Source organism: Malaya genurostris, chromosome 2, assembly GCF_030247185.1.
Source record: "Malaya genurostris strain Urasoe2022 chromosome 2, Malgen_1.1, whole genome shotgun sequence".
NCBI lineage: Eukaryota > Metazoa > Arthropoda > Insecta > Diptera > Culicidae > Malaya > Malaya genurostris.
Window position 1 is genome coordinate 73,489,769 of NC_080571.1, and position 27,395 is coordinate 73,517,163.

General features: G+C 37.8%; 1 protein-coding gene across 5 annotated transcripts in view; it reads left to right on the forward strand.

Moving 5' to 3' along the window:
- The window catches only part of LOC131432640 (ataxin-2 homolog), a 57,148-nt gene extending 39,203 nt beyond the window's left edge, over positions 1 to 17,945 (forward strand). For 4 of the 5 annotated variants that reach the window (XM_058599044.1, XM_058599043.1, XM_058599045.1 and 1 more), the window contains 2 exons: positions 135 to 328; positions 9,285 to 17,945. In XM_058599044.1, coding sequence (XP_058455027.1) covers positions 135 to 328; positions 9,285 to 9,751 — 661 coding nt within the window. In that variant the 3' untranslated portion in view covers positions 9,752 to 17,945. The remainder of the gene's footprint in view (positions 1 to 134; positions 329 to 9,284) is intronic. The other variant, XM_058599046.1, reaches the window with a different exon arrangement.
- The last annotated feature ends 9,450 nt before the right edge of the window (positions 17,946 to 27,395 follow it).

Below are 27,395 nucleotides of genomic sequence, written 5' to 3' on the forward strand. Positions count from 1 at the left end.
CCAATTTCGTTCCATTTATGTACATATTTCGTTACTGTCCTGTAAACTGTGTGAAACTAACAATGCCATCTGCACGCGAGGGAACTCATCCGAGTACTAATCTATTTCTTCCGATGGTTATCTCTCTCTAAAAGTCACACGTCTTCTAGCCCACACACCCCGCAGACGCCCGGACCGGTGATGACTCAGCCTCAGAATACCTATCCGGGCCAGCAGCACGTGGCCCCACAGCAGATCATCATGTCGTACGTGATGCAACCTCCGCAGACCGCATTCCAGCCAACCCAGCAACATCCGCACGCCGGTCAACCGACGCGCATTCGGAAAGGTAATGTTACTTCGCTATGGATTTTTGGTTTTCAGAGTGACTTTTTTTAGGGAAAGGCAACGTATAAGGTAGCAATCTTGTGTTCTGTTTACTGAACATATCAAACGAACTGTAATTTTCTAGTTCATTCGATTTTGCATTGCTCTCGAACATGGTGTCTGCTCCGAAGTCTATGATCTCTCAATCTTAGATGATCACCTCTTGATGATCTCGAATGCGATAGCAGCACACAAGTTCAAACTATTGCAGACTTGCTTGTACTTACCTTACCTATCCCGGCTATAATTTCTCGTCGTTCATCGGGAGACTCTGGTGCTATTTGTTGTAACTAGCCGACTTTTCAAAGCACCAATACTTCATAAGTCACCTTCTACCAGATGGCGACGGAAGTCCTATTGAGGGTATCCTGATCTATCTATCTGTTTTGCATCATTATTTAAAGTTCAATACAAAAGACTACTACAAAATCGAGCTTTGATAATATCCGATCGATGGATTTTTGTAAACTAGCGCCGTTTATTTCAAAGTTACTGCGGCCTAGAGGTAGTCGAAGACAAGTGTTGCATAGCTGGTCTGAAAATTTGTTCATACATTAATAATTTTTACTTTAGACAGAGCTTAAAATTTCTGTTTATAAGAGGATATAAACATATTACAAACAACATATATTTATTACACTTTGATTCCTTCAATGTGATCCTTGAAAATGAGTTTTTTTGTCATACGTTAAACCTAAGTATTTATCTTCATCAGACCATGTCAATTCCAAGCCATTCAATTTGAGAATGTGATTATTGTTTGGTTTAAGAAAAGTAGCTCTTGGCTCATGAGGAAAGATAATTAATTGCGTTTTTGCTGCATTTGGCGAAATTTTCCATTTTGACAGATAATCACTGAAAATATTTAAGCTTCTTTGTAGGCGACTGCAGATCACTCTTAGATTTCTACCTGTGGCTAACAAACTTGTGTCGTCACAGAATAGCGATTTCTGACAACCAACGGGTAGATTTAGAAGATCAGAAGTGAAAATATTATACAAGATTGGAGCTACGCTCAAACCCTGCGGAACACCTGCTCGTACGGGTAGCAATTCAGATTTACAATTCTGATAGCTAACCTGAAGAGTACGATCAATTAGATAATTCTGAATAATTTTGATCAAATAAATAGGAAACTGGAAACCACACATTTTTGCTATTAAACCTTTGTGCCAAACACTGTTGAATGCTTTTTTTGTGTCTAGAAGAGCAACTCCAGTGGCTAACCCAGAAGATTTATTTACACACCGCGGCAGTTGATAAGGATTGTTCTAAGGCAATCGACGAAGAACAAAAATAATATATCTCTGTTGTAGTTATTCGTTCATATGAGCTCTATTGTGGTAAAGAGGGTTCTAAACTACTGAGCAATATTCTAAAATAGAACGAACGATTGAACAGTACAGGTACTTCAGGCAACAAATATCAGCAGTCAGAATCAGGAAGGGTGAGCTGCCTGCCATCACGAATCCCGAGCATCCAGGAGCTCGGTTGAATCATTGTTAGCAACAATGTAATTGATGTGTTGTTTTAACGTTAACTGTTCATCATGAATATTTCAAAATAGTATTCGAATTTGAACGGCACTTTTTTCTGGTGAATAATATAATGGTTGAGCCTGTTTTAGTATTCATTAACATGTAATTAGTTTGTCCGTATCTTGAAGGAATACCGCATCTTTGTAGCAGCGAATGATATGACAGAGCTGAGGTCCAGAGAAAAAATACCGATATTGAAGTATAGTAAGAAAATTAGAGGGACAAGATGACTCCATTGTGTAATTCCATTGTTCCCATTAAAAGCCGTTTGTACCAAAATCGAGTCGATCTAATTTAGCAAATAAAATGTCTTGATTACTTCTATCGAATGCGGAGGAAAGATTCGTGTGGATAACATCCATTTGCAACCAATCTGACGTAAGATGTGAATAATACGAGATTGGTAGCTGGGGAGCGTTTGAGCACGAACCCGAGTTGAGTATCATCGATGTATTCCTTTAAATGGTTAAAAATTGGAGTCCGTATTACTTTTTCGAACAGTTTAGGAGTAGCGCTAAGAGAAGTGATACCACGGTAATTGTTTATATCTCTTTTATCGCCTTCGAATCTTTTTTCAGAAAAACTTCCAGTATGCCATCTGGTCCTGCCGAATTCGAAGACTTCAATCCAGTGATACCCGTCTGTACCGAATTCACGTCTATATCAATAGAGTGCAGTGGGCAACTAAGGGCTTCTCTGAGTTCCAAAATATGCCTCTGCATTTCCCTACTGGTGGTGGTATCATTGCCGACGGTCATCAGTGAACACAAGGTTGTCAATAATCTCGATATCGTCGCAGACTATCAAAATTCATGTTTTGAAACATAGTGGTTCTTCATTGAAGCATATTTCTCTACGGCGCATTTAGGTATAACGAATCCGATCCGCCTTGCTTCGAATTTTTCTCCAATGTATGTTTCCATTGTAATCTCGAAGTTATGTGCCACTATATCAATGTCATTAGCGTAACCAAAGTGCTCAAATACTCGCACGTAACACATCATTCTACCCATCATTGCTTTGACCAATCGCGTCAGTTTATCTGCAGAATCGTATTCGTGCATAATCTGTCATAGCTGTTCTCGTTCGGTTGTGTCGTATGCCGCTTTGAAGTCAATGAATAGGTGGGCGTGGGTACGTTGTATTCACGACACTTCAGGAGTTATTGTCTTATCGCGAATATGTGATCCGTTGTGGCACGGGCCCATTGTAAATCCCGATTAGTATGGTCCATTGAATTCCTTGGCTATTAGTGGTAGACGACGGCAAAGGATTTGGGCGGCAATAAGCTATGTGAATGCGCAGTAGTATCACCAGTTGACGTGACATACCACTTCTTCCATCTATTCCTGCGGTGGAATCTCCCACTCCCAAATCTTAGAAATCATCCAGTGCAGCGCTCTAGCCAGTGCCTCTCGTCCATGTTTGAGCAACGCGCCTGGCAATTGGTCTTTGCCGCAGCTTTGTTGTTTCTCAGCTTGCCAATCACCTCGCTTATCTTCGATAGATCTGGTGCTGGGAATCTGTCGTTAGCTCAGCGTGCATTCAGATTAATTCTGTGTCGTTCTCTGTATCTTGAGCAGAGATGCCAGGTAAAAATTTCAAATATGTTCAGACAATCTACAGTCAGCAAGTATGTCTTGCTAGCAGCCATTTTTCTATAAAGTATGATACGCTAAATTGATTTGGCGAGCAAAAAAAAAAGGTCGTGACAATTTCAAAAGTCTGTAAATTTTGACGAAAGTCTGCGAAAAACTCGATTTTCAAAAGTCTGCAAAAGTCTGCACAACAAAAAATGTCTGCAGCACTATGTACGAAATCTGCAGATCTGGCTTCTCTGATCTTGAGTTTCGTCATTCAGATGCTCATCGTATTACTGCTTCCACCTGTCTGATCACCTTACATTCGTTAATTTTGCACAAGCCAGCCTGTAGAATAACCTATTCGTGAGCGGTTCACCTAATCATAAATCTTCTTTGTGTAATTTACACGGTAGCTGTTCCATCGCATCGTGATCACGCTCTTCCTGGTGATGTTTTCTTCTACGGAAAACCGAGTTCTGTCATTTGTTCTCGTTCAGTGATGCAGAATCTTCGTTCTGGCGGCATTCTTCTCGTCGACCAACTGCTGGCATTCGCCGTCAAACCAGTTGTTTTCTTGATTCGATGCCCTCGTACCCAATACGGTCACTGTAGTGCTACTTATGGTAGCCCTTATATCCTTCCAACCATATTCAAGAGTCGCCGTGCCAAGCTATTCCGCGTAGTTCTCGGCAGTACGTACGCTACGTAGCTGTTCGAGATTGAGTCTCGGCGTTCGTATGCGCCGAGGGCTGTGTACCGTCGATAGTATTGAGCGCATACTAACAGTGACAAAGTATTGATCCGAGTCAATGTTTGCGCTGCGTTTCCTTGTCTTCATCGATTCTCGTCTCTTGAGGGCAGTGCACGTTTATAATGCTGCAATTGAAGAAATATTCTCTAATTTTCGACACACATATCCTGACGCATTATGCCCAACACTATCAACCTTAAAAATTTAATTTTGGGGCAAAATTTCATCCACGTCAAAACTAGTGTTATTTTGAAAATCGACTTTAAATTTTAAAAATCGATTTTTTGCAATGCATGACTTGATTAGAAATTGTGTCAATATTTTTATTCGACCATTTGACCAATTTGGCGAACATCAATAGCACAACAATCTAGGAGCCTAAAACAAGGCCAAAATAAGAAAGGCGGAATAACGAAAGGCCGAAATATATAAGGTCGACGTTATCATTACCTACCACATAAAGCCGAAAATTCGGAAAGTGTTGTGTTATAATTGTGATACAAAGTATTTGGTAAGAATGCTTACGAGATCTTATATATTTTATATACGTACACATAACTATCAACTAAATTTTATAATTTCATTTTAAAAATTGTGAATTGATTTTAGTTGTTTTACTGAGAACAAGCCTGATTTTCTTACATATCTAGGAAAGCCAGAACGATTCTTTCAACGGGCAGACCTGGCAAACGGCATCTCGCAACCAATCCGTTTACCCGGCTCTGTTGAAAGAATCGTTTCGGCCTTCTGAGTTTCGGCTTTCTGTGTTTTCAGCCTTTTGTATTTCGGCTTTTCGTTTTTCCCCCTTTCGTATTTCGGCTTTTGTAGTACTTCCTTGAATCTTACGTTCCAAACGCTCAGGCGAGTTGCACACGGACGTTATCTATACGGATCTATCCTCCGCTTTCGCTAAAACTTTCATCACAGTTGCAAAATTAGATCGGCTCAGCTTTGTTGCATATATCATTCACTATCTCAACAATCGACGTCTTCATTTATTTAGGTATAATCAACAGACACAATATGGTCCTAATGATTATTTCTAGTAATATACAAAAAAACTGCGTGATAGATTGAAGTAAAATCCTAATGCTACGCGATTGAATAATCTCTATTGGCTTGCAGAGCTTTGTTAGTTTGTCGTAAAGGAAGTAGAAGAAATGCACTGTTGCGAAGAGCACGGGGTCGGACGTTGATATTGATTTCACAAAGCAGGGCAGTCATTCCTATTGTTCAAAACATGTGCTATTAATGAAGCACGTGCAACATCTTGTCGAACTTCAGTTCGCATTCACATCTCATCCAAGTCAGTCGTTAAAACAAAACCGATTACGTTCGGGGAAGAAGAAACCAAGTACAGTATTGTGTAGTGACCAGAGCTGCTAAATGTCACTATCAACTAGCAACTTTGCACGACGAAGATTGGAAAGTTTATGTCACTGGACTGCTGCCAACCAGGCTCTACCAATCGTCATATATTGAGTGTCTGAGAGCCGATCTGTCATAACTTAAATTCTCTTGATATTAAACTCACCAGGACGCTCATTGATTGCCGATGCGATTGATATTATCTTCATTTCTCCTGTCACTGCTTGATTACGATGTGACTAAATATTAATCAAGCAGCATAAACATTGAATTAAACTCATGTACACCAATAAACTCCGGAATCCGACGACTTTTTACAAAGAACACTTAACTTTATCAATTTATGTTTATGTTGGTACTCTCATGGATTTTTTTTACTTCAACAGGGAATAGGAGAATGAGAGAGAGAACAAAATGCGTCCCCTGTCTTTGACTGAGTATACTTCTACTTGGTCATTGAACTATCGAGTATCTCATTTGACAGACACTTTGACCGTACCGATTACAGTTGACGATGATTTTAGTCAGTCTGTCAAGGTCATTTGACATGAATGACAATTCGCAGCTCTGGTAGTGACGAAGAACGACCTCGAAATGAGTGAACCGAACGAACAAAAGCTACCGCCGGCACGAAAGAATACAATTGTTGTTGACTTCAGACAGTGCAAACTTCGACCTTCGATACGAGAACTTGAAACAAATGCATCTTGACATTAAACGTGTGCATTTACTTCAATGCAATAAGACCAATAATGTTGTTTATATCCAGTTCTATGAAGAGTTGGATGCAATTCAATTCGCTAAAGACAATAATAATGTGCACTATGTTGAGCATGAAAATATCAAGTACAACATTCCAGTATAGCGTCATCAATCCTTATATTCGCAAAACTATGTCCCAATATGGAGAGATTATCTCTATCGAAAAAGAAAAGTGGAAGAACTTTTTCCCCGGTATTCTAAATGGCGTACGTTTGTTACACATGCGCTTGAGGAGGCCTATACCTTGTTATGTGACATTCGGTCAGGATACAATGATCCCGGGCAAATCACTTGTTACCTATGACAATCAGATGGCCACATGTCAATATTACCAAAAAGCTGTTCACTACGGTAAGCCATGCAGCAAAGGACAACGGTGCTTCCTTCATACCAACTCCAAGCAAACCCTGTACACCTGTGACAGCCACCAACAAAAATGAAGCATCCCCTTCAATAAATCCATCATCATCCCTTAGAGAACAAAGTACACCAGCTGCAGTTAACAACTTACCCTCCAACCAGGAGGAAAATGGAAGCTCTTCTCCCCTTAGAAAAAGGGTGACAACGAAATCCAATACAAAAAAAAATTATCTAAAAACTCAGCTAAATCGGCCACGTAAAGCTTGTACGCAAATAAGCCTGAATAAAATATCTTTTAAATAAAAAAAATCTTGTCGAACTTATAGTGTTTCGAGACCGTTTAGTAACCCGTGTAGCTTGGTAGTTGGTGAAGATTGTTCCACTGTAAGCACCGAAGAGCGAAGTGAATGAATTTGCGTTGTACCGATTCGATTCTACGAGCACCGGGGCTCCAGGGCTGAAAGAACAAGTGAGCAGTACAGAGATTTTGAAATAGTATACGTTTGTAAAATGTTTAGTCATCCTCATTACAAATCCTAAGCTGCCAGAAGCTTTATAAACAATATAGCTGATGTGTTGTTTGAATGTCAGTTGCTCATCGAGAAAAACAACAAGGTCTTTAACACACGTCGTGCTCACTATTGGGAATCATTTCAGAAAGTATTCGGAATGAAATGGCTCTCTTTTTTCGAGAGCGTTATGGCCGAGCATTTGTCAGGATTCAATTTCATATGGTTTACGTCCCACAACTCGGCGAAGCGCAACAACTGTCGTTGTAGAAAACCTGCATCTTCTGGGCTTCGAATGTAATAGTAGATCTTAACGTCATCAGCAAACGACACAATGACAAGGGCCCTCTAGAATAAAATTAACGTCGTTGAAGTACAGTAAAAATATTAAAGGTTCGAAATGGCTACCCTGTGAAATTCTGGACGAAGCGATAAACGCATTGAAATCATGTTCACTGATTTTCACTGCTAAACGACGATTCATAAGATATGATTGCAACCATCGAAGATGTTAGAACCGATTCCAAGTCTTTCCAATTTAGCAATTGTTATATCGCGGTTAATTATATCAAAGGCGGAAAGATCAATGTGAATAGCGTTTAATTGTAAGCCTTTTGACATACCATCAGTCACGTAGGACATGAATGGCAATAGGTTGGTGGTAGTGGAGCGCTTAGGCATAAAGCCAGGTTGAAAATCGGTGTCAGTATAACCTTTTCAAACAGTTTAGGAACTACACTAAGCGATGTGATGCCACGGTAATTGTTCACATTTTTTTCACCTTTCTTATACACTAGGAACATAATAGAAGGTATAGGTGGAAGTCAGAAGGGGCGACATCTGGGGAATACGGCGGGTGGGGCAAGACTTCCCACTTTAGTGTTTCCAGGTACTTTTTGACCACTTTTGCGACGTGAGGCAGAGCATTGTCGTGTTGGAGGATGACTGTCATGTCGCTCTTGATATTGTGGCCGCTTTTCTTTTAGCGCGCGACTAAGGCGCATCAGTTGCGTTCGGTAGCGATCTCCTGTGATGGTTTCACCCGGTTTTACGAGTTGTTGTTGTTTAGTTGTTCATCTTTGAAGGTTTTTTCTCTTCCACCACCATGTTTGTCTTCGACATCGAAATCACCATTTTTAAAATGTTGAAACCACTCCCGATACGTTTTTTTACTCAGAGCAGCATCACCGTAAGTTTCTGAGAGCATTCGATGCGCTTCAGTTGCATTTTTTTCGAACTGTAACAGAAAAGTTAAACTTCCCGCAAATGACGAGAATTGGGCACATACACAGACATTATTGAGCGTGAATAATACGAAAACAAGAACAACTGTCACTGAAACGGCGATGACAATTCGTTAGGAACTGTGTACACTCACTTTAAAGGCATTATCATCTATGTATTTTGACCAGCCTCAGCCGGTACAGCCACCTATCGGAAAACGGCGGAAGCAAAGTTGTACACCTGATAATGAGATTTAATGAATTGTTAGCTTCAAGAACGTGAAAGGCAGCGAGTGTAATTTGTTGCGGACTTAGGGTTTCGTTTGTAAAGACACGAAAATTATTAAATTGATTAAAATTGACGGTTGTGTTTCTGATGAATTTGTAGCAATAGCTGAAATTCCACAGGGGAGTCACTGTGACCCTCTGATTTTCTTACTGTACTTCTACGATATAAATTTTTCTTTGAAAGCAAAGTGAATTCCGAAATTTACAAGAAAAAAATACCGATTTCTTTAGAACAATCCACATCAACTGAGAAGTTACGAAAGTCGCAAATAGCTGATTGGTCTTTGCACACAACAAAATCATAGTTGAAGTCTTAAAATTGATTGCGCATGATCGCTCGTGAATACCACTGAATGATAAGTTTACTGTATATTTGATATGGGAATCCCTGGTTGATATTTAGAACTACCTTTGAGTATATTGGTGGTTTGTCTGCAGAATCGATCGATTTTGCAGAGGATTCATTCCTGTGATTTTTCATAATGCAATTTAACAGAAGCGTATTTTCTAATGTTTCATTTTTTTTTTGCTTGTAGTACCCGTCGCTGCTGCTTCACAGATCCAGGTGGCGGCGGCTACCGGGCAGCCTCTGTTGGCACCAGGCCCGATCCAGATGTTCCCGCCATACCCGCCAACGATTCATCCGCAGCATTTCCAGGCACCGTCATTCCAACCATATCGGATCTTTCACGAACCATCGCAGCCAACGCAGCTGCAGTACCTAGCGCCAACACCGCCATCGACGACACCGTCACCGGGTCAACCACATCAGCAGTATCATCCCGGCCCACAGCCGTCACCGGCCGCCGGTGGGCCACCCACGTACGCTCCAGCTCATCAGCAGCAGCCTCCACACTACCCGATGATGTGTCCAATAGTGGCCGCACCACCGCAGATGCTGCCAGCGGTGTATCCCAATATGACCCCGGGGGCGGCCCAACAGAACCACCATCAGCAAAACTTACACGTCATGCACGTTGCGCAGCATCCATCCGCTCAGTAGCATAAATTCAACGCCACCACCACCAGCAGCAACAACGGCCACCATCACCATCTGCACCACCATCCGCACCACCACCATCATCATCACCCGCACACCAACGCAAATGTCACTACGGTGACCACCAGCCATCATCAGAACAGCTATTCGTCGTATGGTGGAAAGACGATCAAGAACTGAAACTGTTCGGCTGCTGGTGTGACATTTGGGTTGAGTTTTAAGTTTTTCGATGTGTCATCTGTTGATTGTACTAATTAGAAGCAAAGCGTCTTACGGAAACATTAGAACGAGAGAAAGAGCGATCTATGTAACGTGTAGGTGTATGTGTGTGTATGTACATGCATGTGTGTGTGTAACAGAAAAAAATTGAAAACGAAGCAGAAGTAAGTTGCAGTTGATACAACTACTTTCAGTTGTTTGATTGTTTTGCGGAGCAAAATACGTTAGTACTACTAGAGTAGCTATATCGATAGATTAGAACCAAACGGAGTGAGTGGCGGAATTTAGATGGAATGCGCTGCATTTTACTGTAATAAGCAACATAATAACATAAATGCGCTGGGGGTTGAACAAAACAATGAAATGAAAGGCAAAAGAAGAAGGAGGTGGAGATTAAGTAGACAACTTTTATCAAGCAGAAAGCAACCGACAGTGAAATAATAAATAAAAATGAGACTTGTTTAGGATTGAAGGGCAAAGTGAAGGATGAACGAATCAAACAACTATTGAAATCAAAGAGCAAAACAGGTATTGGTAGTCCAATATCGAAATAGCTATTGGAACAAGTAGTAGAGAGAAATCAACTGTTGTCGAAATAAACTAGCGGGAAAGTTCGTTCACGATTGAAAGGAAAACGAAAGTGAGGTTCACGAACACTAACAGACATATTTGTTATCTTGTTTTTACAGAAGTGAGGAAATATAATTGTTTAACTTATTAAGAAGCGGCACATCAACGGTGTGTCCGTTGACATTCTAAGCTGATCAACTCCTAGATGAGCGTTGGATTAAGCCCTGTTACTGTTTGGTTTCTTATTTCACGGTGTACACATGTGGTGTTCCTTTTTTTTGAACGAATATCTGCCGTTTTCTCAGTATCGATAACAGAATGGAGTAGTAATAAGATTAAATGAAAACAAAAATCAACCTGTAACTTGACTCGTAATTGTCAAACGGTACTCTTACAGTATACAGTTCGAGGCGAAGATAACTGAACTCGAAGTTTTGATTGAAACAAAAGCGTGTCCCAAACATGAGCTGGACTCTAACGATCAAATCACGTAACGTTGCTAATTGCTCGAGTTCGAATGGTTATTTCGAATCCCTCAACTAACTAGAAGTAATCAAAGACAAAAAAAAAAGTATATGAGTAGAAGAGCAAACTACTCCAGCAAGCGCAGAGGGTGAATTAGATTGGTGATTCCGTTGTATGCAGTGTTCTCTTTCGGGAAGGCTTCACAAGCACCTGACTGATCATTGACACCGGGCAAAGATACACAAAGGTTCTGTACTAATAGACTGACTTTTCTGTTGTGTACCATTTTCAGAATAGTTGACAAAAATGATCTCTCCGAATCGAAAAAGTTACGAGTTATCGCAAATTTTCATGTCATCTTTTTCCTCCATCAGTCTTTTTATTGTGTCAATGGTATCACTCACTTGTAAAAGTGAAGTACGTTCGCTGTGCAGTTTCACTGATCCCGACGCTTGTGGAAGTGCAGTAGTTTATTTTTTTTAGTTACGTTCGAGCTATAATTTTGAAATATCGAAAATATAATCTTGTACTTCGATCGAATGTGCAATTTTCATTGTGTATTTCAATCCAGTTCGAATTTTCCGTAGAAAATTATCACTCAATCGAAATTCAGAGCGAAAATATTCATAATTGATCGAAATATTCACATTGGATCGAAATGCCTTCAGTTTTACCAAAAAGTAATTTTAGGATACCAAATGACTCGCATAATTTATGAGAAGAAGTAAATTCGGCACCCCATAAGGGATGTCAAACAACGCGCTTTTAGTTTAATAGTGAGATTAATCTTCACCAGCATAAATTATTGCTTGGCATCTCCGAGGCATACTTTCGACTAAATTTTCGACGTTTTCGAGGGGAAGCGCCTTCCAAATGGGTCGAATTTGTCGGAAAAGCTACTTCAAAGTGGAAACACGTTTTCCACTGAGCTTTTGCTTGATGTAGGTTCGGACGTTTTCGATAGGATTTGCATCAGGCGATTGCGAAGGTCAATTAAGTGTCAATGCACTCTTCCCGTTTTCATTCTGCAGAGCTGGCTGTGGTGTTTGGAATCATAATCTTCTTTCAAGATCCAGACCTCCTTTTTTACATTGTTTTGCGCACAGATGTTCCTGAATGGCGACGTATAATAGCTTGCTTCAATTTCGCATATTCTTGGCGTCTTGGCATTCCTTTTAGTTTCTTTTTTAACAACCGATTTTTAGAGCACAGAATCATTGCACGGCTAGTACTACGGTACTACTGACGATTTTAATCGTTTCAGGTCGGGACTAGAACATACAACTACTGGCTTGTAAAACTAGCGCCCTAGGCATTGAACCGCCAATCCGGGCCGTGATTCGTAGCTCGTCCTTTTTGGTCACGATTTCGAAGGTCACCGACGGTTTTTGACTATTTAAATCGTGGAATCCACTGCTTGACTGGAACCGGAAGGCAGATCCGGATGAAATTCAGGAAAATTCGTATCTAGGAAATTATGCACCCAGGGCAAAACTTGATTTGCCGCCTCCAACGTTGGTTTAATAAATAAAAGTGTAATACACTTTATCTCTGGAAGGTTCGATTTGGCGAACAAAAAAAAGGTCCCAAGGATTGATTTGCTGCCCCCAAAAAACGCCCCATTCGCACTAGAGTGCCCCTTAGAAAAAGGCGGGTGGGTAATGTCAGAGACATAACTGGATGTCGTGAATACGAAAACAACTGACATGTTCTTTAACACTTCCGAATACTAGCTTTACAAACGACACACAATACATCTACTCGCATCTACTCCAAATTGATCCAATTTTTGTTAGGAGGTTTCTTTTTACGTGATTTCGTTTGTAGTTTTGACACTAATGGGCGGTCCTAACGGCTATAAAAATAGCAGCATATAGAATTTTTATGTCGATTATTTCATTTTGGATTTGCATTTCATCGAAAGAAACTATCAGGATACTGTACGGGATTCATTCCTGCCTTTCAGAAGGACCAAATTGTGGAACTCACTACGATATAAAGCACTGTTCGGAACATTTTTCTCGTACGATTTGTTGTACAGCAGCAGATATTTTGTTCTCTTCCTCAGAACGTGTTCTGATTGGCTGGTGTTGACATGGGTCAAATGAGACTGGTTTTTCAATAGTGTACTATTGAAATACTTCAATGCTGTTGCTTTACACGTTTAAGTTGAAAAATTTCGATTCTTTTGGTAGTTAGATTATATAAATCCTTTCACAGATCACTGAGCTATGAGCTTTCAAAATACGAGAAAGGCAAACGCGCCTTATGAATTATCCTCTTTGATACTCGTTTATACGAAACATTTCAGAAAAGTTTAATTTTGAATTGTTTGAGATTATGTCACACAACTGAAAATTTTATCATAAAATTGTGATCATATTTCCGATGGCATGTAGCAAAAAATATGTTGATACGTTAGATACAACAAGAGATATTCACGATCAAAAACTTATCACTCTCTCAGAGGATAAATTTTGAAAAAGCGCCCCATAGTAAAGTAATTCGTATTAACGACAAAATATATGAAATAAAGAATAAAAAGGACGCAATGAATATGCAACGCAAAAATAACCACCTTTCCTTGAGTTCCTTGATGAGAAACATTTTTTGCATCAATTTCAATATTTTGTTATGTGAATGCGAATGTTATCTAATGCTGAGTAAAAACAATCTCATCTCCCTTTTTAGTAAAAATATTTACTAGCGAGAGACACACGAAAAAAACATAGAGAAAACCTCGCTTGAAACATTCATGCCAATCATGCAATGCATTCATGAAGTAATAATTCAAAATTGCTTCGATAATACATACCTTGACATTATTTCCGATAAACACTCTAATTAAGACTCAAGCTATTCCTTCAAAACTACTCAAATTCATTAATTATATATTAAAAATTTAATAAAAGTAACCAGCACAATCGTTATATCACAGATAACAGATATACAGGCTCACATATGAACTGTGTGCAAAATTTGCTCAATCAGCGTGGCGAATACTTGCAGATGTCACCACGATCGACACGAGGTGCCACCACGATTTGGGTGCCGATTTAACTGAGTCACAATTTTGGGTGCAACATTCTCTTCACGCTAGATTTTTGTTTTGCTGTTGGTTAAAATGACAAGTTTATTTTTGTTTTATTCCGATCAAATTCTCATGTGATTCATGCCACATGGAAATGAAGTTGTCTTTAACACTTAGGGAAATCGTGTGATAAGTGTTAAAATTGTTGTAGTTTTTCTATCACATGCAGGAGGATTTTGTTATTGTTCCGGAACGTTTTGAAAGATCACGGCGAACAGTGGAGTAGGTGGCAGTAGTGTTTCCAACGTATAGCAAATTTGTAATTTACACAGGATTTTGAAAAATTTTGTTCAAGCCTTTATATCTGTTATATGTGGTTATATCTAATATCAAACTATAGTGGCATAGTTTTAGTTTTCATTTATTCAGATTTGCATTCAGGCGCAAATGCAAAGCAATGTCTTGGCATTACATTCCTTTTGTGGAATTTTGCCTTTCTGTTTCAACAGACATCGCAGTCGATTCTTAGGCTGTGAACCAGTTCGCGGTTAATTTTAACTTTCGGTTAAAATCTGACACTAGTTTGGTTATTTTGTGTGGAGTAGTTAAATTTAACCAAAACTGCGGCCCATTTCAAAGTTATTTGGGTTTACTTTGCACTGGAAATAATTTTAACTAAAGAACTGATATTAGAATTTTCTTAGCAAGCTGTTTTTTCAGTGTGTGGAAAATAACCATCGATCTGTCAAAAATAACCATGCTTTCGAGCAGGGTTATTTTTGACAACATCAAAATAACCACTCGAGTGTCAGATTTCAACCAAAAGTTAAAATCAACCACGAAATGGTTCACAGCCTTAGGGCATATTCAGGAGTGTTCCAGTTCTAGATGGATAATTTATGTCAGTTTTAAAATTTAAATCTAGAAATTATAACAAAATAAACTGGCAGCCCCAGCAGCGTTTTATCTGTGTTTCAAATGTAGAAAAAATAGAACGGTAGTGTATACCAGTTTTAAATTTGACAGTAGAACTGGTCGAATAAATAAAACTAAAACGGATTGCTGGGGATACGTTTGTTTCAGTTTCATTTACATTATAGACCACCCATATGAATCTTGCAACTGCTGAATTTGCTCTTAGCGTACAGAATCATTGCATGGCTGATACTACGATCCTACTGACACTTTTGAATCCTTCCAGGTCGGGGGTCGAACATATGACAGCTTGCTTGTAAGACCAGCGCCGTATGCATTGAACCGCTAACTCGGGCGCAAATGCACTAGCAGAGCTATTTCTGCTCTTTCTATTTTGACATTTGTACATCGTGTTTAATAATGGAAAATAATGGCAGAAATCAAGCAATTAACCTCTGCATTATTACAGCTAAATATTCAATCTTTTTTGTGGTTTTATAACAGCTTTACTGTAGCATACAAGACTGATGAGTCTTCAATGAAAGTTCTATATAAGCTGATAAAGCAAAAATACGACGTCGTTTTGATGCTTATTGGTTACTTGGTGTAAAGAGAGTCAAGTATCTCTAATTAATATGTTTAAAATCAAAATGTGAGGATACTAACATAGCTACTCAATCTTCAGATGAGATCCATTCGTTACTGATAAACATTGGTTCTAAATCCTTCGCAATCCTTAATACGTCAAAGAGAATGACACCACAATCTCTACGAGTTATTTAATTTAAAGGAAATGACAAAAACATTACTCTTCGGGAATACGAAAAATGTTCATGGAATCGACGATTTGATAATATTATCTAATAAAATTCGGAAATTGCTCAAAATCCAACGCTCTGCGAGAAAATAGATCGGTTAACCAAACAGGCAAACGGTTTGATTCTATTTTGTCCTTAGAACTCATATTATCTAAACCGAAATGAAATAGCATCCGTAGTCCTCCTTCATTACCCCTCCCAAATAGTAATAGCCAGAAACGTGGAGCATGATGTAGAGAGAAAAAAAAGAAGATTTAAAGGCACCATAGTTAAATGAATTACACTATTCAACCGTATCGGATCTCGATCGATCCTGCAAGTCGGTTTGATGAAGAAAAAAATTAAAAAGCAGAAAGGTATGATAGTGACTGGAGTTGAAGTACGTGAAGTACTTCGAACACTACATTTTTCGATTGTTGAAAGAGTTGTGCAGTTAAGCAAAAATTTGAGCGAAACAAAGCAAAGAGTGATCGTGAGTCGAATGCAAATACTAATAGTCAAAGAAGAGAACTGAACATAGGCATCAACAGACAGAGTGTGGGAGAACTGTCATCAGTTGAAATAAAAGAAGAAGAAGAAAAAATAAAGCGAGGGAATCGAAACACTATAGCCAATAAAACAAATGTAACTTATTAAAATTGAACTCTAGCAAAAGGAAACTAACAAAACGCGCGGTAGTAGCGAGTGGAACGGAGCCGCTTTAGCCACTACACAAGTTACACGGTAAAATCGGTGCTAAAATACTGTGACCGAACGGAAGCGAAAGGAGAGTTTGAAACGACATTCGCTGCAATTTGCCGATGAAAAGAGCCAGGATAGGTGTTATACACAGTATGCAGCATGTCAAACATGTAAAATCAAAACAGATAAGGAAAGAAGAAGAAGAAGCAAAAGAAAGATAATACAAGCATATGATTATTCGAAAAAAGATCGAGAACGGTAGAATTGCAAAAGGGATAGCTGTTGAAACAAAGAAGAAATCTCGTCAGTAAGCACATGTTGGGCGGAAGCGGAATGCTTAGTTATCGATTGGTTATGAACAGTGCTAGAGCTATTGATCCTAATTTCACACGTTTCCATATAGTTAAATGATCTCTGAATCTCTGGTAGCTGCTGTGTTCCTATTGAAGGTGCCAAGAGGCATGGAATAGATTCAAATTATGATACAATTCTAGAGAGTAGATTATTTAGCTAGTTCAGTACTATTCTTACAAACTCCTTAGTGTTGCTTTCAAAACAAATTATTTCGTTACTTCGAGTAAACTTTCATAAGCCATCTGAATATTTGCTACCCTGATAAGTACCAAACTGTTATTTTTGTTTTGGGAAAAATGAATTTCACTTTTTTCACCTAACTACTGTTCATATAAAAGTCAATCATTGTTCTACTCAAAAAATGATTAAACCTAGCGATGTTGTTTGAAATCTAAACTTTAGCCAAACCAACCGATGCCTACGTGACGTGACGCTACTGTCCAAAATGTGTGTGCGTGTGTGACTACTACCCTCGAAAGGTGAGCGGTAAAAACCTAGAACGGGCAGCAGGTCCACTCAAAAACAGGTACCGAAAGTTGTTACGGAAAAAGACAGACAGACGATGCAAAAAATAAAAAAACTGCATCCGAGAATAATATGCAATAGTTGATAAATGAAGCTTTCCATCAAGTTTAGTTGTTATTCATTTATTTTCATAAACAACTTCAACGATTTTTTTTGTTTCGCAAGCGTTCAAAAAGGAAGCAGAAGAAGAAAGCAAAATATTTTCGAATTTTCGCCTTAACATCATGCAACATCATTCGAATATCATCATTATATCAGTGCAAATGGAATAAATAAAAACAAAAAAAAACAGCTGAAATCATCGTAGGCGAAATTGTGAGAACAAATTTAGCGAAGAACTATTTTTTATGTTACACTGTTTTATGTTTACTCTGCATGTTCCTCGAATATGACACGAAACAGCGTCCCCAAGTAGAAAAAGAGTTTTCTACATGTTAAACTACTGCTGCTGATGATGATGATGATGATGATCAAGATGATGAAGAAAAAAGAGCAGAGAAAAAAAATAAGAGTTCGAGGAACAGAAAAATTGTTTTTATGATTAAAAGATCATTATTTTAAGTGAAAAAGAAAAACAAGTCTAAAAATAAAACAAAAAAACGCTAAACAAAAACCGAAACTGTCGTACAACCAATGAATGAATCCGAAAAGTTCCCAACATATCCGCAAGGATAACAAATTACAATATCAAATTTGCACTCGGCCCGATATAATCGGTCACGGGTTAATGGTACTTGAATGAAAACTACCCACAACGAACACACGCACTCATTCAAGTAATCGCCCATCCGGACGCATCCGGAGACAGCAACTATCGTGGGACACAACATTGTCGCAGATGACGCGCTATGACAACAATTAGTTACACTGATTCCTCCCCTTGCACACGGTTCACCACTGTCATACCACGCTTGCCACCGCATCGTGGTTATGTTTTAAGCATTCATCGTACATCAATTTTGGGGTGAGAATCTTTACTTACCCTTCAACTTGTTAAGCTTTTTGTAATAGTAAGATACTCTTGAATGTTCTCAGAAACGTGTTGTCAATGAATATTGAAGATGCAGCAGAGGGATTTAGAATTTGAAAAAAAAATCCTTGTCTTTTAAATCCAACAGATCCACGATCCGATAGAGTTGTCTCAACGGATGTCTCATGTAGTAAGGCAGGAATTATTTAGGATTCACAATTTGCATTTGTTTTTCTAACATCCTGCCAATTACATTACATATTCAAAGTTATGTTACACAACATATTGGAGGCACGTTTGTATAATGATCAACCCCATTTTGTGTCGTTTATTTAAAATAATATGATTGAATACCGGTCCTTATTTACGGAAAGGAAAAGATGTTCGAGAGATGCGCATTGCATTGTCTGAGAAGAATAATTCCATCCCTAGAAATTGACGTTCCAAGTCAAACTGTTCCATATTCATAAGAAATCCCACAGGATATGTGCGTAGAACGGCAACTATTGCCAAGCAAGAGCGCCGAACATGCTGATTTGACCTCTGATATGTATACATTTGATTTATAGCATAACAAAATTTAGTGGACAAATGATAGATATTTGCATTTGGAAATTGAATCTATTGCCACTAGAGACGGGCGACACCGCTTTTTTTTAATGATCCGTCCCCAACTAAACAGTCGGTTGTTGATAACGTCACCTCTACGATTACATCGCTAGGACCGAAATTGTCTATCATTTGCCTTCAAACTTAAGGTTCTTCTCAAAATTTCAGGAAAACAGCCATTGTTGAAAAACGCAAAAGCAGTTTTCTTCACTATCGCTAGATAGATCTTCGAGAAAAAAACATCAATTTATTCAGAAAAATGTATTGAATAAAGTGATTTTTTTGTTTCGAATTTTCGCTCAACGATAGTACTGCTTTTGTGTTTTCAGCAACAATGGTTATTTTCCTAAGATTGTCCTTTAATCAGCGACTGTCTAAATCAATTGTTGTCTAAAACGGTTGAGCTATTTCCCAATAAACATTCGCGGCAAAAAATGCATTTTGTCAATCACACCGCATCTACCTTTATATCTCCGAAACTGAAAGTGTCCGCCATTCGTCCTTCGCACTTTATCAATGTGTTGACAGTAACTTTCAATCGAACCTAAGATTATCGACATCGATTTAGCCATTTAACCGGAATAATAACTCCGGAATCGAAAGCGTCATGCATTTGATATTCAAACCTAATAAACAAGCCTGAAATTGTTGAAATCGGTTCAGCCATCTCAGAGAAACTTGCGAGGAGATAAAGCATAGAAATGGATATAATACATACATACACACAATAAACATTAAGACATTTTTCGATCTCATCGAATTCAGTCAAATGGTATAATTTTATTACATTTCTATAGAGAAAGTTGGAATAAAAATTCAATCTTTTAAAAATGTTTAAATAAAAGATTCAAGACGAAGGGCCCCAACATTTTTTTGCCCGGTCCTAGAATGTTTAGTTTTGCACCTGTTGCCACGGAAAATTTACTGACTTACTGATGAAAGTGTGCTACAAAATTCGAAGACCATCTTAAGATCATTTCACGCCTTTTTTTTAGAACGGCCAATAAGCCATCCATCAACATTCACTTTGAAGAGTAATTTCGAATGACTCGGCACTCGCTGAGAGTAAGTCATAATAGTAAACGGCCGAGAAAAGTTTTCTTTTTCGTCTGGTGTTAAATTTAATACTCTATCTTTCATAGCTCGCTAGAAATTTCTTTCGAAAGTGGAAGTTGACAGGTGGCTTATTGGCCGTTCTCGAAAAAAAAACGCGTGAATTTAGGGGTTAAGCTATTTTTGTGCATAGGACACATGACCATTTTCACATACTTTATGTTTCGTCTTCGACTCGTCAGTACATAACAGTTTATGTTAAACTGTTATGTGACCCAACAGTTCAACATAAACCACTAGGCAAGTTTCTGCTACTTACAGAACACTTATACATATTTGCACCGATGTGCAATGTCTTACCTGACGTGCCGAACGTAAACGATTTTCGGCCTTTGCTGGCCGATTCAGGTTTTGGTCATTTTAGTGGTAAAGCTATTTTTGTGCATGGGGCACATAATCAGTTCCCCCGTACTTCTGGAAAGCCATTGCACATTATTGTGGAGAAGGAGCTCGGAAATTTCAACAGCAATTTCTTTTAAGAATTCCACGAAATGTTCGATAATCTTCATTCACCCAAATTTTGCGCGTATGTAAGTGTTAAAAATTTCATTTTTGTTTTTTTTTAAATTATAAGTATTTAAAATCGTATTAAATCATAAAATTTACTAACATTAATACAGTTTGTAAGTCATGTTAATTGATGGTCATTCGAACCGACTAAATTTACACCGGTTGCAAAAGTACCTGCAATAGCAAAACTGTTTCATTTTGTTGGTTGTGCTAATTGATGCGCAAACAATTTTTTTGTTTACTTTCAAGAAGCAATAAAAATTATTTCGAAGAGTACAACATATGTGAGAATATGAGTAATATGAGAAAGTCATCAATACACGACTAGGTGGATTACAACAGGTTTCAATTACATTTCGTGGAATTAGTAAAAGAAATTGCTACTGAATTCTCCGAACTCCTCCTTCACAATAAAGTCCAATGGCTTGTCAGAAGTATGGTGCTGGAACGTTTTACTTTGTGCTTGGATGAAATAAACAAATTTTTGGTTGTCATAGAATCTGTGACAGACAACTTCTGCACAACAGTTTCAGAAACGTCAAATTTGTCTGCACAGTCATCAACTGTTTGTCTTTCGACTCTGATCACACTGTGATTACATTGTCACAGATAATCTGCATACTTTGACCACAGACTAACAGACATGACAGTATGAGTAAATTCTTATAAAAATCATTTTTCGTGATGCACTAGTTCCACCTATATTGTACTGCGCGAACTATTTACTATCGGTACACCCCTTGTGTTACGTAAAAGTTTTTTTACTAGTTGGTTTCCCCTCGTTTGTCAACACCGATCAGCTGCTTGCAGGGTTGCCTGAATTCATCAAAATATTTGAAAATGAATCGTCACAATAAATTATTGGATTACGTTGATAATATATTTAACCTTTTTAGCGATGTTGGAAGGTAACCATTTATTTGACTCAACGTTGTTCATCTAGACTATTTTTGATTGTGTTGGTAATTTTCACCCGAAATTAAGTGACGGCAGACCAGAAGCAAGTAAATATTGTAACAAAACGGGTTCGATTTTGTATTGCGTTGTAGGATGAGAAGTAGGCACAATTCTGTATATAGTTTTGGCAATATGTAATTAATCTGTATCCTGCATGAAATTCGCATGGAGGTATACAAATCAATACATTACAGGTAATTCTGCATGAATGGCAACTCTGTTGGTAAATAAAAAAAATAAACACAGTCTAGATGACAGACAGGATGTTTTTGATATGGTAACGTGGCGCCATCATGACATATGCGAGTACTGTCCCAACTGAAGGAATATTCGAAATGACCGTTTATATGGTTAAATAATCTATTTGGAGTGTCCTGTCTGTTAGTCTGTGCTTTGACTGCATACAGAAGGACAGTCACGCCGATTTTTACTGTTTGCAGACAACTGCGAACCGATTACACTAGGGTAAGGGCTCCCTAGTTCATCTCATTTGTAATGACGTTACCTTAAAAACCTGATTTAGCTACTTAAATCACTGATACATGATTGTTTTGCCTTGCTCCACATTGAGAATCGATTCACATCCTTAAAAAAAATATTTTAAAAATCAGCTAAAATAATTCTGATATGTTCACTACTCTGCTCCTAATTTCATCTCAAAGGATTTTTATTCATCCTATCGTTGGTCATTTATTCACCCTACTGATTAGCAATGGCAACAGCAATTAAAACAAAACATTGCACTATTACACTCTCTGGTTCAAAATGTCAGAATTCTTATTAAAGAGGCCCTAATCCCAACTATAAGACAGAACACAATATTGTTAGAACCAGTTTCAAATCATTTTGACGTTTAAATATTTTTGGGTCGTTTTCGTTACCTTTCGTTTTAAATTTAAAATTTTACTGTAAAGTTAATTTGGTAAACTTTAGAGAAAAAACAAAAAAGGAATTGTTACTATTTAGGCATTGGCCCTTCTAAAAACTAAATGCAGAGCCAGAGATGCCATTTATACAGATTTATCTGCATTGTCGAAGTTTTTGCGTTCGCATACTGATTTAAATCAGAGTACAGATTTTATACAGATTTCCTAAATTTCATACACATCTGTACAGTGAGTAGTAAAAATTAGACTTTTCTGTCTGAGCATCTATAAGTATTTGATTGGAAATCTTTTGTACAGATATATGATGATGAACACTGACAAAGATTTATATTAAGATTTTAAATCGATTTTAGCATATATAATGTAATCGTAGCTTTACTGATTTTGATGGAGTATTAGGTCACCCATGTACCGACGAAATTTTAGGCGTTTTTGTGGTGTCGTTTGAACAGGAGAACTTTTTTTGTCTGGACGCTGGTGAGTAAATTTATGTTTGTGTAAAGTAGTACGTGTAACGCAATTTACGTCCGATTTCCAAAAATGTGGTACCATTGGAAAGGTTTTTCAAAACTGTACAAAAATGCATATCGATTTCCAGAGAGCCTAACTTTTGTTTTCGTTAATCGTTTATGTTCTCGAAAACATTCTTTGGGGTGAGTTGGTCGAGTTTTGTGAGGAGTTGATTGGCGCGGGGAGTTGTAATTTAGCGTGCTATGTGCACTTTGATATTCGTGAAATATTGGAAATTATACCAATGTTGGTGGAGGAATAGGTAGAAGCCAAGCTGAAAAAGTTTCCCAATGCTGTCGAAACTAATTCTAAAATAATTAGGACTAAAAATTAAAGCGAGTTTTTATGTACCTATAAATTGTGCATGCTAATTTTTTTTTCACTAATAAACGTTTTGCATTGATGCATTTGATGTATACCTTATGATAAAAAAAGAACCGGAATTTTATTAAAAAACGCAAAATATCAATTTTTTAAATAAAGGCTATAGCAGGATGAGCATGTGAAATCTGCCCCCAAAGGGAATTCATATTGTTATACCACATTCGAAAGGTCATAGACTGTAAACTATTTTCTCAAAGTTTCAACCCTTTAACTGCCATATTGACGGAGCTAGGGTGGTTCTATTGATTTTTATTTTATTTGATTTTTGAAGAAACTGCTTCTCCGAAAAATTTGAAAAAAATCAGGCATGTTTAAGGCATTATGGGGATGCTTTACAATTTTTTTCAAAATTTTTGAAGATGTATTTCTTTTATTAAAAAATACTAGAAAATTTTGAAACATATTTTTCCCCTCTTCCAATTTTTGCACCACCCTGGATTTTTTAGTAATAAATAAAGAATTTTTGGACATGTTAAAGTGGTATGTTTCCATATTTTTTAAAAATGTGGACGACCAAAATATTTGATTTTTTCTAAAAAATTAATAACAGTCGACCATGCGTCCCCATCGAATTCTGAGAGAAGGAAACGCATGGTGCTTTATCTAGGCAGTTTCTAGTAGTAGTCGACCATGCGTTCCCATAAAGTTCTCTTAAAAGGGAAACGCATGGTGCTTTGTTCTAGTAGTTTATGATGCAACTCAAGCGCAAGGCTTAGAAATCAAAGTAACGAAAAGAAGGAAATGAGTATCAACCTTTGCATAATACATACACGATCATACTTCGGGTACAACCTAGAAAGCTACAAAGCGAGAACTTACTGGTATGTGGTTCATATATGAATGGTAGTAATACATGAACGTCGCGAGTATCACACATATGAAATTCGGTTATGGCAGTCAAGAACTAGAGCGAGTGACTGTATATAATTCGATGATTCGATAGTGTTTCATGAAATGGTCAAATCGTTTTGCACTGTTGGGTCTCGTACAACGCGGTTTTATTTTTGCCAGCTCTGTACATTCCACTAAATACATAGCGAGTTGAAACAGTTTTTCCATAAATACGTTTATTTCTTAAGGCAATTTACAAAAGTTGTTCTTCGCCGTAGCATCACTTTTACATAGAATTCTTATCCTAATATAATACTAATATAGTCACATCAATTTGAGTTTAATAAAGCATATTCCTCTTATTTTTTAAATATCATATTATTTAAACCAAACGATGAACTGCTATAAATTTTAAAATAAGCTAAAATTTTTATACATTTTGTGGTTGATTTCATAACCCACTTGGAGTTTTTTTTTTATCAGCACATCATTTTTAATAAAATTTTGCTATTGGATGAGCTAATGGACGCAGTAGGCGTCAGAACTAAGACTCAAAAGGGTCAATTATTAAATTGAAACTTCAATTGTCTTTATGAAATGATTAAGAAGTTTCATGTAAGAAAGGTCACGAAAAAATTTATGAAAATTATTGACTGTATTTTTCATTTAAATAGGAAATGGGATAAAAATGTTATAAAAATACATTGCTGTTTCAATGCACACATTTTCTCTCTGATTCTTTTCGTTTATTCTATAGAATTATCATCGTCACTTGGTAGCTGTTCTGATTTAAGCATTTCTGACAATATTTTCGCCGGTCTGACAATTCTGGATAAAAACCGAGCATAAGGAAAGGTAGTGAATAATGGCGGCCTCGTGTGAACAGCAACCAACAGTTCTATTGCCAATAACGCATTCACAGCAACGGCGCTGGATTCCCAAATATCCAGTCGAATTTGTAGTGTACACGAAATAGTACTTGTATGCTTTTAAAAATGAGACTTATTACCGGCCCGAATAGCTTTTTTGTGATCTGTGTGTCTCAATTGGGTCATCTCGTGATAAAGCTTTAAATCCAAAATTACTTGGCAGAACATCAAAAAGAAAACCGCGTTGTACGAGACCCAACAGTGCAAAACGATTTGACCATTTCATGAAACACTATCGAATCATCGAATTATATACAGTCACTCGCTCTAGTTCTTGACTGCCATAACCGAATTTCATATGTGTGATACTCGCGACGTTCATGTATTACTACCATTCATATATGAACCACATACCAGTAAGTTCTCGCTTTGTAGCTTTCTAGGTTGTACCCGAAGTATGATCGTGTATGTATTATGCAAAGGTTGATACTCATTTCCTTCTTTTCGTTACTTTGATTTCTAAGCCTTGCGCTTGAGTTGCATCATAAACTACTAGAACAAAGCACCATGCGTTTCCCTTTTAAGAGAACTTTATGGGAACGCATGGTCGACTACTACTAGAAACTGCTAAGATAAAGCACCATGCGTTTCCTTCTCTCAGAATTCGATGGGGACGCATGGTCGACTGTTATTAATTTTTTAGAAAAAATCAAATATTTTGGTCGTCCACATTTTTAAAAAATATGGAAACATACCACTTTAACATGTCCAAAAATTCTTTATTTATCACTAAAAAATCCAGGGTGGTGCAAAAATTGGAAGAGGGAAAAAATATGTTTCAAAATTTTCTAGTATTTTTTAATAAAAGAAATACATCTTCAAAAATTTTGAAAAAAATTGTAAAGCATCCCCATAATGCCTTAAACATGCCTGATTTTTTTCAAATTTTTCGGAGAAGCAGTTTCTTCAAAAATCAAATAAAATAAAAATCAATAGAACCACCCTAGCTCCGTCAATATGGCAGTTAAAGGGTTGAAACTTTGAGAAAATAGTTTACAGTCTATGACCTTTCGAATGTGGTATAACAATATGAATTCCCTTTGGGGGCAGATTTCACATGCTTATCCTGCTATAGCCTTTCTTCATTATCGCCTTCAAAGTACTCTCCTCCTGCGGCAATACATGCATGCCAACGCTTGATCCAACTTTCCATACAAGTTTTACAGGCCGCCGAAGGTATGGCCTTTAGTTCACGCAGCGAATTCTCTTTTATGGTCTCTATGGTCTCAAAACGCGTTCCCCGCAATGGCAAATTGAGTCTGGAGAAGAGGAAAAAGTCACACGGGGCCATATCTGGAGAGTACGGTGCTTGGTTGATGATATTGGTTGAGTTTTTGGCCAAAAACTGCGACACAACCAACGCTGTGTGAGCCGGCGCATTATCGTGAAATCAGCTTTTTTGGCACCAGCCGAGAAGCGACGCGTTTTAAACCCAAAACATCAGTTAAAATGTGTTCGGCTGATCCATAAGAGATGCCCAACAACACAGCAATCTCTCTAATCGGTACAGAACGATTTTGCAACAAGATTTGCTTCGCCGATTCAATATTTTCTTCAGTAACAGATGTTGTTGGGCGGCCAGGGATCTCATCATGATCCAAGCTTGTACGACCTTTGAAGCGTTTATACCACTCGTATGCATGTGTTTTTCCTAGACACGATTCACCAAAGGCCTTTGCTAACATTTTCAACGTTTCGGAACACTTTAATCCATTTGCAACACAAAATTTGATGCACGCACGTTGTTTTAAATTTTCATCCATTATAAAAATCGCCTCACGAAAATTTTTCAACTTTGTATAGACGCCAGACAAAAACTAATCGTACGAAATTTGACAGAATGTGTATAAAAGTGTTGCCAACGTTGAGAGAATAAAAGTTTACCGATTGGACAAGCGCGGGAATTTTAGAATGAAAATTCCGGTTCTTTTTAGATCATAAGGTATTACATATTTTTCAAAGCTCGGCCAACCTACCGCAGCTCTGAGGTTGGTTGGTCGACTTTTTCCGCATTTGATTGATAATAACTATTTCTTTGAGTGCTCAAATAGTGTATCTTCAGGATAAATTTATCGGTCGGGTGACGGCCAGGATGTAGACCATGTTTTATAAACGTTCTACCAAAGTGACTGGCGTTTTAGAATGTCTATAACAGGATTCAGAGTGATGAAATGGTAGCGCGTATGCACGGAATGCATAAAATCACAGGTTCGAGTCCTGTCTATTAGCGTATCTTTTTCCAATAAATGTTTTCGCTCAGTCATTGCAAAAACTAAACTTAGTTATGGCGGCCTTACGTCAAACCAACTTAAATTAATAAATCATTAAAACAAACCGTTTATCAAAAAGTCTAACCGTAAAGAGCACAG